Source organism: Ostrinia nubilalis, chromosome 29 (genome assembly GCF_963855985.1).
Source record: "Ostrinia nubilalis chromosome 29, ilOstNubi1.1, whole genome shotgun sequence".
Classification (NCBI taxonomy): domain Eukaryota; kingdom Metazoa; phylum Arthropoda; class Insecta; order Lepidoptera; family Crambidae; genus Ostrinia; species Ostrinia nubilalis.
Window position 1 is genome coordinate 1,237,597 of NC_087116.1, and position 18,493 is coordinate 1,256,089.

At 39.1% G+C, this 18,493-nt stretch overlaps 1 protein-coding gene across 1 annotated transcript in view; it reads left to right on the forward strand.

Annotated features, from left to right (window-relative positions):
• Positions 1-11,395: 11,395 nt before the first annotated feature.
• The window catches only part of LOC135085599 (GTPase-activating protein CdGAPr), a 71,507-nt gene continuing 64,409 nt past the window's right edge, over positions 11,396-18,493 (forward strand). Inside the window, exons 1-2 of the mRNA XM_063980372.1 lie at positions 11,396-12,070; positions 18,062-18,162. Coding sequence (XP_063836442.1) covers positions 12,062-12,070; positions 18,062-18,162 — 110 coding nt within the window. The 5' untranslated portion in view covers positions 11,396-12,061. The remainder of the gene's footprint in view (positions 12,071-18,061; positions 18,163-18,493) is intronic.

An 18,493-nucleotide genomic window follows, 5' to 3' on the forward strand; every position in this document is an offset into this window, starting at 1 on the left:
GCGGTTCCGATGCCAGGTTAACTTTCCCCCGGGACCAACTTGGCCTTCACTGGTCGGGTTGTTGGCGGTCAAGCTTTAGATCCTGGCTACACAGGAGTTGCAGCGGTAGGAAATAGTGGGAATAGTCCCGTTACTGGATGCTTTAAAATACAGTACACCTATCTTTAAAATACTCTTTCCATGAAATATTATTAATTTAGAAGTCTGGACTGGAGTCAATATGTCTTGGTAATTTTAAGGAGCTAGATGACTCTTAATTAAACTTTCTCCCACTCTGAAGTAAGAAATAAAATTGAATGATATAAATATTTTGCAATCAACTAGTTATAGTACTTTTGTGTTATAATTCGATAAAAACGTATTTTATTGCACTGTTATTTTCGCGTTGCGCGATTATTGTAAGTAAACACGAGGATTTACACGATTCTTAGGTAATAATATTGCTTTTTGTTCGATCGCAGTTTATTTTATGAGTTAAGAAAATAAGTGTCGGATCGCTGATAATGATAAATTACTGTGTAAAGGTGCTTGTTGTTCAATTGTCACGAAGCACAACAACATTAATTATTTATTACCTTTAATTTTACTTTTGTATGTAATTCTTTTCTTGTCTTGTGTGGAGTCCAATAAAGTGATAAAGTGTTGTATCGCCCGTATTCAAAAACATTACTATGAGGAACGTCGAACACACAGGGTGGCACACGAACCAATCACAGAGCTCTATTCAACGCTGTGCGTTCGATTTGCAGCTTCACTTAAGCAAGCATCGTTTGTGAATACGGGTGTAATATCTATCTTCCTATTTTTTCACGTTTTCACAGCCCTACTTTCGACGCACGCATCCGTCACTATGAATTTTAACTGAACAGGATAAGGTTGTTATTACCATAGCATTTTTTCTTGTACCTACTTTTTATTGTTTCGACGTTTGTCTGAAATTAAGATAACGGTATCCAGTATGGTATCTATTGGACTCTAATTAAAATTGAATTAATTGGCAGCCATTGTTCTTAAAACAAACAAAAAAGCTGGGTCGTGGTTCCCAGGGCTTGCTGGACTTAGTCCATTAGTTTATTCGATATGAAACAGGTCATTCAAGCCTGCAGGATTATTCCCACCTCTCGTTCCCACCGCTGCAACTCCTGTGTAGCTAGGATCTACAGCTTTGTCCCGGGAAAAAGTTAAACTGTCATTGGACATTGGTTGAGTTTTTATTGACGGTCAAGCTGTAGATCCTGGCTATACAGGAGTTGCAGCGGTGGGAAATGAAATAGAACCGTTTTGTCATGAGACTTAATTGAATTAATCAAAAGAACATAAAGAGCATTTTTCCTGCTTCTAATTCCTATCTAAATAAATAGGAAGAGTTTTACAAGTGTCCCATCTGATAATAGAATCCAGAGCCTCCGTTAGCCAACTACATCATTGCCTAGCGTCATAATCTTGACAAGTCTTGCCACTGTTATTGCCTAACCTCCATCTAACAACTCGTCTTGCTACTATATCTTTATCTTATGGTACGAACCAGTTTTGCGTACCCCCTTCAGTTAGTAGACCGTGATCGTACATCGCGGTATGATAATACTTACGCAACGTCCAATTCGGATGCAAATATGCGCGGAAGTGGGACATGACCGATCGAAGCCGAAGTGCTTTCACTGTGGATGTAACAGACTGATTTGAGAGATCTTCGGCTGACTTCATGTCATTGATTTTGCTACTGTTGGTTTTTAGGCAATTTTTTTTCACTGAATCGACTATAGGCCTCACTTCCAGCTAGCCATTTCAGGTAATTTCGTCTCGTTCTATCGCAAATAATCGCCAATTGATGAGAGCGAAAGAAAAATACGAAAATGGGTAACTGGAACTGTGGCCCACTATTGATGACATTCAAGAGATGATAAGAAAAATTTAAAACTGTGATTCATCATCAGGCCATTTAGTCTCCACTGCAGGAGTGAGGAGCACGACCCTCTCTAATTGACCGGAGGCAAATGGATGATTTGGTTTGGTCTACATTCCCCACACCATAGCCAGACGGGTTGGGGAGGCTTGACGTTCACATATTTTATTCCTTAGAAAATTGGGAGAAGTCCTATCCTGCTGGACTACAAACATCAAATCAAATATCATAAAGCCTGTGATTTGTGATTGAAATATTGAAATCCAACTATTCACAGTTTGACTCTCTATCTAAGTTTAAATCGAATTTTGAGCTTCTATTCTATACAAAGTTCAAGACTAAATAACAGTATTTTAATCTGAATCTTAGGTACTAAGATATTTCTTGTGATTGGTTCTATTTTAAAATGGGACCAATCTAGAGATCAAAATCAAATAGTTTGTATATTACTTGAATACAGATTTGTACTTCAGATTCGTTTTATAATACGGGCCTTATACCCGTATTCACAAACATTACTATGAGGTCTCACAGTGCACGTGGAAGCATAGAGTGACACACGAACCAATCACAGAGCTCTATTCAACGCTGTACGTTCGATTTGCTGCTTCACTTAAGCATCGTTTGTGAATACGGGCGTTAGTCATCAGAATCGGAATTAAAATCAAAAACATCATCTTGACTTGAACATTATCTCAGTTAACAAATCGATGAAGATACAGATGTTACAATGATTTACAGTTGTCAGAATCAACATTAACAGTACAATTTCATTGCAAAGTCGCACCTATCACAATGTTATTAAGGTGCAACTATTTACTCAATGTGCTGTGCATAAGGTTGCCAGGCACGAAAACACAAAAACCCAGACTCGGTGCTTAATTTGGCCGGACATTTTACCCTAAAAGCTGGACATACCTTTTTTAATAGACAAGTGTTATGGTTACGATTGTCAAAGCTCATTAGTGAGTAGTCTTGAGTACCATCATCTTCGACTGAATATTCTTCTGTGGCTTGACTTTCGACTGGTGCTAAAAAGCCGGACTGGCCGGACAACACAATATTTGGCCGGACAAGTCCGTAATAAACCGGACACCTTGCAACCCTATCTGTGCATGTCAGTCTCGCTAGACGGTCATCAATAGGTATGTAATTAGCTTTCAAGCAGATGGACCGTTTTGTCCGTTCTGTCCGGTTTTTGTCGGTTAATGTAATGATGTGGTGGCTTAAACCACAGCATAGAGATAAGTAGTAATACGGGACTATTCCCACCTCTCGTTCCCACCGCTGCAGCTCATGTAGCCAGGATCTACAGCTTGACCGCCAATAACCCAACCAGTAAAGGTCAAGTTTGTCTCGGTATAAGTAGTAATAGTGACAGAGTTTCTTGCGCTGCTTCTTCTCAGCACTGGCCGACAGCACTTCTCAGTAGGCCAAATCCTCCATTTCTTCTTTGCTTGGCCCATTCCCATTTTATTTAGGGTCGGCCCTCCGTGTTATGCGTCTCCAGGCGGCTCGGTCCTGGGTAAAAAAATAGACCAAATCCTCCATTTGCCTCTGGTAAATTAGAAACTCCTGCAGTGGAGACTTGAATGACCTGATGATGGAACTACATGAATCATCCCGATTGAATTAGCTTGTAAAGTTTAAGTGCTGCAATAAAACAGGCATTACAACAACAAAATGATGATGACAGAGCGTATTTGTATGTTTATTTATCTGTATGTTTAAAAAAAGTGATACCATTTAATAAAATTTTCCCCAAAAATGGGGAAGTTAACTTTCCTTTTTAAAGCCAAGGCTTTTTATTCTGGTCGAAGAATGAGGTGATTGAGATGACACCATTAGAAACTTTAACCTGTGCTCGGTCACGTCGTAATTTTGTCAATGTCATCCCTCCCGCTCCCATATTTCAGGCACAGACTGAGTTAAGCGCTATACCTATAAACGCTTTAAATTTTTTCCCATTCCATTTAAGTCTTTTAACCCAACTCAAGTTACTCACAACACAACCTGTACTGTAGCGCAAAGCGAACCGTTCGGTAACATACTACTGATCCACGCACGCTTTTTCATTATTACAAATCCATTATTCAGTTTCTTCTTCCACCGCAGCGGCCGGCTAATCGTTGTTTGATAATTGCACAGGCGGCACATCAAGCTTTACACAGTAGTATCTTATACAGTCGTAATAGGTACGGTTTTGCAACAAAATTGTAGTCTGACGTGCTATCGGTACGAATTGGGACGAGTTACGTTTGTTGATATTTAAGTGTGTCGTGTTAGATCTAGTTTACACGTTGTACGGTTTGTCAACGAAAGAATTTGATGCGATGTTGAGTAGTCTAGTGTTGCACGTAGATTTATCGGTTAAAGATGTCAGTTGAAATAAATTGACACTAGCACGGTCACATTCGGCAACAATAGTAAATCCATGAGTGAAGCCTTTGTCCAACAGTGCATGACATTACGCTGAAATTAAAGACTCATATTGACCATTACTATTGTAAGCCCTTGAAAAAGAGGCTGACAATGGTGACTGAATTTTTAGCGCTGCTTCTTCTCAGCACTGGCCCATTTATTGTCCCGAAGCAGTGGTAGGGTTAATACTGGGACGTGTAAAAGTGCATTTTAGAAGCCTACTTCATCATTTCAGTCATAGGACGTCCACTGCTGAACATAGGCCTCCCCCAATGATTTCCACAATGGCCGGTTGGTGGCGGCCTGCATCCAGCGCCATCCCGCTACCTTTATGAGGTCGTCGGTCCACCTTGTGAGTGGATGTTCTACGCTGCGTTTTCCAGTACGTGGTCTCCACTCCAGAACCTAGCTGGCCCATCGGCCCAAAAGCCTACTTGCGAAAATAAAATTAGTTTTATGAGTTTTTTTCGCGAGTTACAGCCTATTCCGTCAATGATAGCACCTGATTCACAAATGACGGCACGCGTTAGACAATGCTGATGTAACTAGACACAACAATACCGATTGTGGTAACGGAGGCCTGAGGACCTATTGTCAGGTGCTGTGTTTATTAAATAGAAAGTTAGTCGCGTTACTCTATATGGAAAAGTTTAATTTCATTCAAAACTTAGGTTCTGACTTTGTTACGATCGATAAGGTGAGGACTATTATGCTTAGTAAGAAAGAAAAACTTTATGGTAACTGACAGTATTCATTAAGGTACCAGGAAGGCGCTGAATGCAGGCCGCTACCAGAGTATTTTTTTTTCTATGCCGCTACCAACTGGTCGACATGGAAACCATTGGGGGAGGCCTATGTTCAGCAGTGGGCGACCTGTGGCTGAAATGATGATGATGATAATAAATTAACAGTATTTTTTATAACAATTCGGGAGAATAATAATGGTAAGTAGATAACACTGTCTTAGCAGGCCCCTGCTCATTATTTCTCGTGTCATGCTCGCAAGGGGCATACCATCAAGAAGCTAGTCTTCCGCGGACACCCTTGTTGTTGAAAGCATTTACTATACTGCTATTAGCAAAAACCCTAATTTCTGTAGGGGTTCACAGAATTCTCATTACTAATTAAAATTATCTTTTGTCTTTTCAAGTAGTTCTCGAGTCCATAGGTTACGTCTTGAAGACCCTGACAGATTTTTTTCTTCCAACCAATACACATAATTTCTACAGTTTCATTAAACCATTCTAATGGGTGACACCATGGACTTAACCGTGGCCAGTTATAGACAAAACTTGTTAGTGAAAGATCTATTATATCGTAAGAAGAAAACGGGTATTTACGAGTTTTCTCCTGACAAATAGAGTAGAGACTTACATAAAACATGGACGTCGTACATGCTTGTGTCGACTAATTAATACACCAGTACCAGTTATGACATAACTGGCACAGCGTGTGATAGATCAGCCAGCACATTTCGTCTTATTACATTGCTGTTATTGTCAGACTCGAATCAAATTAAATATTTGGCCTGTCGTTTGCGTTTCCTTCTGAATTCGAATTCTGACAGTCACTATTTTCAGTACTCTACTTAGTAGAGATCCACTAGCCTAAACAGTTTGACTTTTTGAGTAACCTGCATGCAGTTATGCAAAGTCAACTTTACGAAACCACTAGGCAGTTTAGGTAACCTGCTGTTACTCAAAGATAACTTTAAGGTGGAATGGAGGGCTGTCTCTTTATTTATGTTTACTATTTCAGCATCCTAGGGTGTGTGATAGACCGATCGAGTAACGTACTGATTTAGTTTCGCGCAGATTAATATTTGGGCCTAGGCTCTCTTTATTGAAGAGATGCACTCAAAAATAGACACAAGCATATCAATCGATCCAAATATTGAAATACTAGCTTTCCGCCCGCGGCTTCGCCCGCGTGGAATTTTGTTTCTCACACGCGTTCATGTTTCAAAAATCGGGATAAAAACTATCCTATGTCCTTTCCCGGGACTCAAACTATCTCTATGCAGTAGCGGCGTAAGGGGGGGTGCGGTGGGGGCGGTCCGCCCCGGGTGACCAAGCATCAGGGGGTGACACAAGTCGCACAGATTAGTACTCAATGGCGCATCTGCATGACAAGTCTGCGGTCTATGTCATGATACGGGGGGCGATTGTCTTTGAATCTTCGAATCGGTAGGTAACACCAAAAAAATCCTGGGGGTACCAGGGGGTGCCTTAGGACTTATGACGGGGGGGGGGGGGGGGTGATGTGATCGCCCCGGGTGCCAACCCATGCTACGCCGCCACTGTCTCTATGCCAAATTTCATCAAAATCGGTTCAGTGGTTTTGGCGTGAAAGAGAGACAGACAGACAGACAGAGTTACTTTCGCATTAATAATATTAGTAAAGAAGATTTATATCGTTTTATGCGTCTCATCTCATTCAACTCGACTCTCGAGCCTAGGCAACTTGTTATAGTAACTTTGGTAGTTTTACTTACTGATCTCCCCCAGCTGTGGTCATTTATGACTAATCCCGCGTCTATACGCGTCTAATTTGATTGCTCATTCTTATTATTAAACGCGATGTTATTTACCTCCGATAAGGAAAACTCGTTACAAATGCGTGTCTGTCATTTTAATGGCCCTTTACTATGTTCGATAATGTTGTGGCTTGTGTACTGTGGACAGCACGTCAGGTTATACATGTTTGTTGCAAAACAACACTTGTTACAAGTACGTAAGGTACTACAATGCTTAACTTGTTGTGCTATTTGTCCGGACATAGACATAGCTGTGGTTTATAAAATTGTTTATAGACTGCTATTGCCGCGTGGAGTTCGGTTTCCTAATCAAAACACTTTTTTTTCAAAAGCATTGTGTTTTCATATTGCTATGCTAACATGAAAAATTGTGGGTTTCCCCAATGTTTCGTCCTCTAAAATTTAGAATTTAGAGTCTAAAGTCACCGGTTTTGGCGACAAAAAGTGACCATAAGCACATTTATCTTTTTTTATTTTACTGCGACGTGGAAACTCCTTTCACCTGATGGATGATGATTATCAGGTCGACGATCCTCAACTGCTGCTGACTCAACGGTTGACAAAGGTGACTGAGTTTCTTCCGCCACTTCTTCTCAGCACCATAATATGTTGGTGGTAGGGCAAGCTATATTTGCGACGTGTATAAGTGCTCTGGAAAGGGTCTACTCTACTGAATAAACTATTTCATTTCATTCAACTGCTTACTGAGGATCCTCTCTCTGGCTCCCTTTTCTCCGACTGTCATAAAATTATCGCAAGCTATTAAAAATTTGAGCTATTTCGGCAGTAAAATTGACACTTATATCTAGGAAACAGGTGGATCACGTTACTATTAACTTTAGATGCCCCTAATTATTTGAAGTCAAAATCATCCAGATCGTCTAATGAACTTTACAATTAGTTCTTAAGCTTTGCACTTACGTCATGCTGTCATCTGTCGCGCATTATGGACATCTTGCGAGCACTCGTAGGGCTTCTGCTCAAATATTGTTTAATAAGCGGAATAATTTGATTATGTTTGTTTTTGTATGCAAATGTTGCTGTGGTGTGGAAAATGCTCCTTTGCTAATTATTTTTATTCCAATAAATGTTAGTGTTGGGTTCACCATAATGGTCCAGCGGTCTTAGAAGCTTAATAATCCGTTGCTACGTTTTGCTATTCGTTGCCTCTTATTTCCTCTCATGTAGAAGGCTTCCACGGCCATTCTTTTTTATATTATGCTATTTTATTCGTCTTAATTTTGATGATTAGCCATTAACTAATCTATCGGGCATAGCTTACGGTGAATTTTTTGTTAACTTCGTACTATTAGTTATTCTGTGGTAACTTTCTACCGTTACAGCATGACCGGTTTCCTATCCAATACAACATTAGGATCTTTAAAATTATGTACGGCTTTCTTAAAACACACAAGAAGTATCGTAAACCCTTAAATTCTTGTGCTGATACTATCTAGTCATCCACCAGCCAGATGTTCCTAAAAAAACCCTTTTTATCTAAAAAAAAAACAGATTTTTAATTTGTGGCACCCTGTCAGCCAGTATCAGTATCGGTTTTTTTTCCACTAGGTGGACCGACGATCTGATGAAGGTCGCGGGAAGAGCCAGGATGCGGGCAGCGCACGACCAGTCTGTCTTTTGTGTTGAAATCCTTGGGGGAGGCCTTTGTCCAGCAGTGGGCGTCAGTTGGCTGAAATGAACGAACATAATGCGTCGCAAGTTGTTAGTTCTAAACCCATGCAGCTCCAGGCATGCGTCCACGCATCGCCGGCCACGAATTATGTCACCGATGTTTGTGGATGCCGTTCGTTTGTAAACAACGCGACGCTCGCGTTTTAATTATGTCACATTATGCATTTACGATGCTAATGTAGTGTAGGAGTGTCTTAGAGATCCCTTTAATAAGAAACAGGTTGTCTATATTTACTTCCTATAGGTAAGTTTTTCCTTTTAAAATTGGGTACTTATCAAATAATTCAGACTTATGAAATCTTCTAGATCTGAAAACCGAGTTAGCTGTGCTGTAATTATCAATTTTCATTAGCTGTGAAATTAATACATAAAATAATGAGATCGCAAACTAGTGACGTAATAGGTTCCCTTTTAATACAAAACTAACTTTCCGCCCGCGGCTTAGCCCGCGTGAAATTTAGTTTTTCACAGATCATCATAAATTATAGCCTATATGTTATTCTGGATTATAAAAAATAATACTGTAAAGTTTCATCAAAATCCGTTCAGTAGTTTTTGCGTGAAAGAGTAACAAACATCCATCCAGCCAGACATCTAAACGTTCTCATTTATAAAGGTTATAACACCTACCTACTCTATAGGAAGTTATAGCAGTAATTAACACGTATTGAAGTTGACGAAGAGTTTCAAACGGGATGGTATTTGATGTTAGACTGCCTTGCGTCTGATATTGCCCCGATTGGAGTGATTGGACTGATGCCCTCCGAAGTACGAAGTCATTATCTTTTTTTTTTTTTTTTTTATTTGTGGCAACCAAACCTCTCTGGGAGGTTTATTTCTGCGAATGTCGAGTGAAAAATATTGACATAGATAACAATAGAACGTGGGTGTTTCAGTTCTATTGATTTTTCATGGATTCCGTGGAGTTAAGTATGCCCGTAAGCAGGTTTCGAGACGCCACCGGGTCCAAAGCGGGTTGTTCATACGACAACCCACTCGACACTCGATGCGCGCTCAAATTCGAAGTATTTCAATGTTTTTTATAATTTATCACTTCACTGCACTTTAGAACACAAAATAACACCAAATTTGTACACTAAAGTCCATTAAATAATAAATTGAAACCATTAAAACAGATCGACCTTCCCGTTCAACTACCCTCCACGGAATCCAGTCATTATCTATTTGTACAGTTTAATATACAGTGTGTCCGGGCTTGTAGTGATCAAACTTTAATGGCGTAATCTATGGACAATTTTATCGATGGAAATACTTCAAATTTGGGGCTTGACTCATTTGTCAAAAAATTACGAGGATTTAAGTTTTTAATTTTTAGTTTTCACCTCTCCCTCCAAAAACAAGTGAAAACGTGGGTAACTTAACATTAATAAGCGAATATTTGATATCATGCAATAGTCAATAAAATTATCTATTAGTAGAAGTAGAAAACGGACACATGTTTCATACACATTATGGAAGTAAGAATGTATTGAATTAGAAAAAGACATGACTTTTTTCACTTCTTTTTCAGTTATTTTCCGACACAAGAAAAACCAGGTCGTTAAAGTATGTTTTATTTGCATTGTATTATTAGTATTTGAGCTATTCTACAAAACGAATGTAAATTTATTAGTCTACGTCTATTAGTTTCGACGTAATTGTTGAACAAAGATACCCCTTCCCAGCCGGTTCCATAGCGCGTCGGAATAGGTTGTGTGATTCTTTCAGGCAGTGCATTTTCGCATGTTAGCAGCGCTATGGAACCGGCTGGGAAGGGGTATCTTTGTTCAACAATTACGTCGAAACTAATAGACGTAGACTAATAAATTTACATTAGTTTTGTAGAATAGCTCAAATACTAATAATACAATGCAAATAAAACATACTTTAAAGACCTGGTTTTTCTTGTGTTGGAAAATAACTGAAAAAGAAGTGAAAAAAATTATGTCTTTTTCTAATTCAATCCATTCTTACTTCCATAAAATGTATGAAACTTGTGTCCGTTTTCCACTTCTACTAATAGATAATTTTATTGACTATTGCATGATATCAAATATTCGCTTATTAATGTTAAGTTACCCACGTTTTCACTTGTTTTTGGAGGGAGAGGTGAAAACTAAAAAATAAAAACTTAAATCCTCCTAATTTTGCGACAAATGGGTCAAGCCCCAAATTTGAAGTATTTTCATCGATAAAATTGTCCATAGATTACGCCATTAAAGTTTGATCACTACAAGCCCGGACACACTGTATAATACTTCACAGTCATCGCACAAAAAATAATTCAACATTAACTTATTCAATTATTTTCTCATAATCACCTTATTCAACGCGAAATTACAAATCATTCTAAGAACTATCCCGCTATTTTGGGGCAATGAGTAAGCATGATTAGCGTGAAGACATTTCGACCCTGTCCTACTTGACTTTAACAGCAGCACATTAAGCTTAACATTGTGGTGTCTTATACAGTTGGATTAGGTACTATTTTGCTACAAAAAAATGTATACTTTGATGTGCTCTCGACTGTACAAAATTGTGAGAACTCATAACCGTTATCAAGATGCTGGACGAATGTTAACTAGCGCTTGTGTGAATTTTTGTAAGTGCACAATAAAACAATGTTTTTTGCTCTAACAATGCTTTATTTAAATGTTACAATATCGCAATGTTGGTATTGCATCAAGATGTAATTAAACTTACAAATCTAGTTCAGTTTTTTTAACGCGACTTGATTAATATACTGTAGTGCGAATTTTTAATTTCTCCCATAAGTGGGGTAAATTCTCCCCGAACTGACAACACCGCCATCGACCGCCAGTGCTCGCCGCGGGGCGCGGGGCGTCCGCCGCTGTCAAATCGAATTAGCGTTTTGAGTTACGATTCGCGAATATTTCACGAGAAAAAGCTTTTTGCTGAATTAGTTTCGCGTTATTACATTGATTTGTTAACGTCACAAGTGATATCGAACACGAAACGAAGCTTGGGACTCAATAACTTAGCTCGGTCGGAGTTATCCTGCAGTCATAGCAGGGGGACAGACATCTATTTTTGTTTTGTAGCCCAGTTTTAATGTAAATATTGTTTTTACTGTCGCAATGCTGCAGCGGTCTGGTTTTCATTTTTTTCATTTGCATCCAGCCAGTTAACCGTTGGACCGGAAAGTTGCGATTCTATGCTGAAACTCTTTCGAAATATTTCGCCAGTGCTTCAAAAACATTCAGTCCAAAATGAGATCGATAGCGAAAACACGAGTGTTCTATTAAAAAGTAAACAAAAAAAAGTTTAGTGTCAGTGCAAATTCAAAATTCAAATTTGGAGTTTTCTAAATTGAATAACTAGTGAAGTGCATTGTGTTAAAATTGGTGAAAAAACTAACTAAATGGCATTTTTGAAAGTGAAATTGCTATATTTTAGTGTTTACCGACCATGAGAAGGGTGTTCGGCGTCTGCTCCGATGGATGGATGCTCTGTGGTCACAATGTGAGCAGTTAGACCTAGCGGCATAGATGTTGTCTGTATGTCATTTGTTTTATTTTTGTTTTTTTTAACCATACCATACCTATTTCCATGTTAGAATTGGGTACTTGACATCACCAATCAATTAATTGATGTATGTTACTGAACTGTCTAAATGCAGGTCACTCTGTGGGCCATAATATCCTAGACCTGGCCATTAACAAAATTTTAAGACGAAGAAGGGACTCTCCCATGATTTTGTAGGGCAATGAAAGCCAATGATGTCACTATTTAGCCAACTCTATTGACTAACTTTTTATCAATTATAAAGCGACTAAAAATCATAATTTACTGTTGATTTAAAATTAATTAAGTTCACAGAATGAAGTGTGTTTAAAAAAGTTGTGCTTTTGAACTATTGGTGAATGATGTCAAATACCCAATTTTATAGACACCATGAAGCAATTTTGAAATACTTTTTATGCATTTCCAAAATATTATTTTCCCATTCCTACTAATTGGTAACATAGCAAACTGTCATTACAAGATTTTGACTATCCATTGATTTCAAACCAATTATATTTATTATTTCACAGTTAATTGAAATTGAATCTACTTATTGAGTAGAAATAAATTGATTTTAATGATGATCTAGAAATCATTGCTTAATGGTGTCAACGCCAAAATTTTGATCGATTAATTAATTGGATATTGAATTATTATCTCAATTAATAATTTAGAGTCAACTCTTGTCATTTACAATTTTACATCGTCTGAAGGATCTGACAAGAAAATACGACAAATAACCTCATAAAGGTAGCAGGAAGGCGCTGGATGCAGGCCGCTACCAACCGCTCAATCTGGAAATCATTGGGGAGGCCTATGTTCAGCAGTGGACGTCCTGTGGCTGAAATGATGATGATGTATCTATGCTTGAGTTCCGATCAAGTTTTCGAACGTCACTTAATGATACAAACCTTACATGCATGAGTATTATTTGTGATTATGAAATGTCATTGAAAACATAACATCGACCATATTTAATAGATGTTTGCATCTTGTAAATGTTGTGGTAGTTGTAATAATTGTTGTGTAATTCTACTATCTTTCCTATATTCTCCTTCTTTCAAAAACGGCATGAAATGTGTTCTTTATTTTACCTACTTTCTATGTCATTAGAAATATTGTGACAAACATCCATTTTTCGTTCAAATTGAGCTCTATTTTCGTATTATTCGCCAAGGTCAAGGTGAGTGTCTTAGCACTAAAACAAAGTATTAATCGTGATTTTGTGTTTGCTTCACCCAGTAATTAAAAAATTAGCCAAGTGCGTGTCGTGTCACGATACATACTTCCACAAAATTACAGCTCTCTAGTAGGTTACCAATAGTTTCCATGCAAAACCTCGGACAGACAGACATATCGAAACTATAAGGGTTCCTTGTCAGGACTGCAGAACCCTAAAAAGTAAGCAGCAATAGACTGACAGCTAGGCACGTCACCTGTCCTCTCCGCTCGTCTCCTTTCCACTCCGCTCGTCTCCTCTCCGCCTTGGTGGAAAAAGCCTAAGCCTTACATTACCGTTTACACACCGAATACCGTTCTCGCGTGTCAGACAACCACAAAATCGAATCCTTCTTCAAACTTGAGTAAAACTAATAAATCGTCATTGAGGAACCGTTGCGTGTACACGAAAGTAATGCTGTGTGAAACACACACAATGAGCTTTCGATTTCGACGGTTATCTAACAGAAGTGCAGTCTAATATCGATGCTGTGCAAAGATATTGCTGGATGACTAAGGCCCAGAACAGACGGTAAAACGCAACTGCAACGAAACTGAAACTACTAGTTACTTTTGAGTTGCATCTAAGTTTCTGCCATAGCGTCCGTTGAGAGACCACACATGACGCGACCAGTTTGAAAATATCAGTTTCAGTTTCATTCATAAGAATCATCAGAAAGTTGCAGTTGCGTTTCACTGTCTGTTCTGGGCCTAAGAAGCCGATTTTGAGACTGATTAATCGATTTATGAATTAGAAATCAGGTTGATTAGCCCTATGCCCTTATGATACTGAGATGTTCAAAATCAACAACAACTGTTACACAAAATATGCCTCCCCAACCCGTCTGGCCAGCGTGGGGAGTGTAGGCCAAATCCTCCATTTGCCTCTGGTCAATTAGAGGGTCGTGCTCCTGCAGTGGAGACTAAATGACCTGATGATGATGAATGACGACACAAAATATGAAGAGCGGGGTCAAATTGACACCACCAAATCCTCGCCGGGTTAAAATTTATAACCTATCTACTCATGCGACACACACCATACTAAATTCTTAAAAGATTGTGACGTTTAGTTGCCAAACAGGGCCGGTTTTCACCATAACATGTAGAACCGCCCCTATTCCTTTATCTCTCAAACCCAGCCATCGCTTCTCCGAGCCATCCGCTTTCATAAATATGTTTTACTGTCTCAAGCCAGCTGTTAACCTACTTCCGAAACTACGCGTTTATATTTATAAGGAGCGTAGACGACACAATGGAACAATGGCATTAACATCATGATTATGGGCAGCCATATTTGGTGCCGATAAGACAATATTCAAATTCAAACGGACTCTTTTCTTGCTGTTTTTGTCTCTTTTCTACGCGACTAGGAAGATGAATTGCACTGGAATACGGAGCGAGAAAGATGATATAAGATTTCACATGATGAGAGTGAAAATAAACGTAGCATAGACAAGGAACAAGGATTATCGGAAGAATATAAAGTTGCATTAGGCCCAGAACACACAGTGAAACGCAATGAGGGCTATCGTTTTTATACTTAACAGTTGGCACCCCTGGCGATTGACAGGACCTTACTCTACAGTGGCGCCATCTTGATGAGTGCAAATGCGATAGTCCTCCTACCACTTTCGCGCTCACCAGTTGGTGCCACTGTCTTCGCTACTAGCAAGTGACAGGACCTTACTCTACAGTGGCGCTAACTGGTGAGCGCTAAAACGATAGCCCTCATTGCAACGAAACTGCAACTTCTAGTTACTTTTGAGTTGCAACCCTGTTTGACCCTGTGTAGGTTTGTTGTCGACACGATAAGAAGAATACAGGCGGTCTTATTGCTACGAAAAAATCAATTAGGCAACACGAGCACAGCGCATTTGTGTGACAAAAGAAAACGCGGAAAACAGTCTTCTAATATTGCAGTCCGTAAAAAAATAGATATGGCGTATCTTACAGAAATTATGAGTTAATAAAAAATATCCGCTGAATAATTTCAAGCAAACTAAACACGTTATAAACATTTTCTAAATTGATTTCCAGTCTATATTTATCAGGTTTATATCCTACTATATTATAAATGCGAAAGTTTGGATGTCTGGATGTTTGTTACTCTTTCACGCAAAAATTACTGAACGGATTTTGTTGAAACTTTACAGTATTATTGTTTGTAACCCAGATTAACACATAGGCTATAATTTATACCGATCTGGTACACTAAATTTCACGCAGGTGAAGCCGCGAGCAAAAGCTAGTTATTTTATACATTTCATATCACGGCCGCAAGCCCCATTATTCAATATACCACCTCGTTAGTAATATTATGACGTCAGTCAGTGCGTAGGATCGGATCTCCAGTTGATATTACTTCGTGTGATCATCCACAAATCCACAATAGATACGACCTCCGCATACTTGAGAAAAGTGGCAGATAATAATCTATACTAATGTTATGAATGTGGAAGTAATTCTGTCAGTCTGTGAACCGGCTTAGATGAACGGTATAGAGTTTGGTAGTTGCTTTGACTGAGATACGGCTTTTCACAGGAAGACTTAATCGCGTGCTAAAATATTATGTTTGTCCCTAGGTTTCAAATTATCACTTTAAATAAAAGTCATTAATTTTCTGCAGATAGCCCTCTAAAAAGCGCTTTTACACATCCCTGTATTAATTTAACACTACCACTGCAGCGCAAGAAATATTACCCTGCGATTACGGGATTATTCCCACCTCTCATTCCCACCGCTGCAACTCCTGTGTAGCCATGATCTACAGCGTGACCGATAATAACCCAAACAGTGAAGGTCAAGTTTGAAGTCAAGTTAAACTGTCATTGGACCCGCAACGAAGTTAATCAGAAGAACATAGGAGGAGTTCGAAGTTAAGGTCTATCTTTCACTCTGTACCTACTGATTTACGAGTACAGATAAAAATTGATGATTTTGAGATTTTGACACCCAAGGAAAACATAGAATAGTTTTTTTCCTGGTAGTGTAAAAAATATTTAAAAAAGCTTGCGTGGACACTGAGTTATTTCTCATTTGGTTTGGATTGGAGGTAAGATGGCTTGTTCCTTTCTGGTTGATTCTGGGAAAGGCTCGCTTCCATCTCTGGCCTGATTTTCACTTTTTATCAGGTGAGGTGAGATGCAGGCCAAGAGCTTCCTTTTAGCAAAAACCACGCGGGTGAAGTCGCGGGAAGAAACATATTTATTGCAAATGATGTACCTCATAGTATGTCGTGTAATATTTTTATCAGTGAAGCAAAATCTGCCAACCACTGGAACATTGTCGAATAACTGTTTCGTTTTAAGTGCCACTCGAGAGAACGTTTTTCGTAATGACGCGTAAATGTGACAGCGACAGCACTTGGAGTTATCTGTACCATCTGCAGGTCTACTCTTAAACGCTACGTTCGGGTATACTAGTTCTTGCAATTCACGAAGGCGAGTGAGCTTTCCTTGTGTGTGTACACGTATATGCACATAAAGATAGTGTAATGTCTATCAAAACTATTGGAAAACGAACAGTAGCGAGCCACCACACGTGTAAAGCGCACTCTATAGTGTTAGTGTTGTAAGAATCTGGACTTTTGGATTCTTATTTTATAGAACTTGAGCCATTTTTGAAGACTCGAGTCTTATAAATAAAACTTAGAGTTCAAGTCCTTCAAAATTTTGAGTCTTTTGTAAAAGACTAGTCCTTCCAAAAAGAACTCAAAGGCTGAATCTTTTTGAAAGAACTCATGACTGAGTCCTGAGTCATGAATCAGTCTAGCTCAAACAACTTAAAAGACTCAAAAGGACTCAGAAGACTCGAAAAGACTCAGAATCATGTAACTAACGGGTCCTAGTCTTGAAAATAGACTCAAGTTTCGAATTGAAGACTAAAAGCCCCCAGTTTCTTTACAACTCTTGGGTTACAAGTTTTGGGTCTATCTGTCACCGTCACCCATGCTGGCATCAAGTGGCATATCGTTTTGCGTGAGAGAGATGGTAACATTCGAAAGTTCGGATAACGTTTTTCGGAGTAACCACCCAGATACATTTTATCGTACAATAAGAATCGGTAACAGATTTCTAAATTACTTGATAAGACAACACGTGACAACACCGATTTTGATTACTTATCAAATCAAAAATTATATTTGTTTAGACATTAAAATAGTACTTGCAAATGAACAAATTTTGCTCTTGAGGAGCCTTTACAGTGTACACTTACTTTTCTTATTATTTTTTGCTCTACCAACAGTAAAGAACTATTAAGTAATTGTGCTACCATAGAACCTGTGCTTCGAGCAATTTTGGCAAATGCTAAAAAGAAGCGCCACATTAAATTCAGTTCCAAACGAGGTTAGGTATACCGGTATTCTAAACGATATGTCCAATTATTGCAATTTTATCGCTCATGTATTCTGTTCTGTAATTATCATGGCTATTTATATGTATTACATAGGGAAAATACATAAATAATATAATTTACTAGCATTCAAGATAAGCAATATTGTTTACTGATGAATCCATCTATTTTACCTTCCTCTGTCCTATTTAGTTCGTAGGACTTGCCAATATTTGCACCTATAATAATATACGGGACTATTCCCACCTCGTTCCCACCGCTGCAACTCCTGTGTAGCCAGGATCTACAGCTTGACCGCCAACAACCCAACCAGTGAAGGTCAAGTTTGTCCCGGGGGAAAGTTAAACTGTCATTGGACTCGCAATCCTTTGCACCTGCAATAGTGCTTAATTTCGTGTATTCTGTTTCAGGGCTCCCCTCACGGTTCGGTGATGTCTTGTCAGTCGCTCGCAGCGCGGGCGTTCGCCGAGCCGGAGCGAGACAGCATGACGCACAGCGCGGGCTTCCACAGGTGAGAGAGAGAGAGGCATGTTTGTCGTAGTTCCTCCTATAATAATTATTATGATAGACCTTTGAAACTAGGGCTGGCGCAGCGACACAAAGTGAGTCTTGGCCTCCAATAAGAGTTGTCACTTCGGTCTGTTCTACGCCGCCTTTCGCCAGTTATCGCGTGGAGATCGCGCAGGTCCTTAGCGACTTCGTCTTCCCAGCGGTACCTGGGACGACCTGCTGGTCGTTGATGTGTCGATGGTGGTTGGCCGTCGACCAACTGGTCAACGGTCACTTGGTCAACAAGCACAAGAACAGGTAAAATAACTTTTTAGTCACATCAAGATAAACAG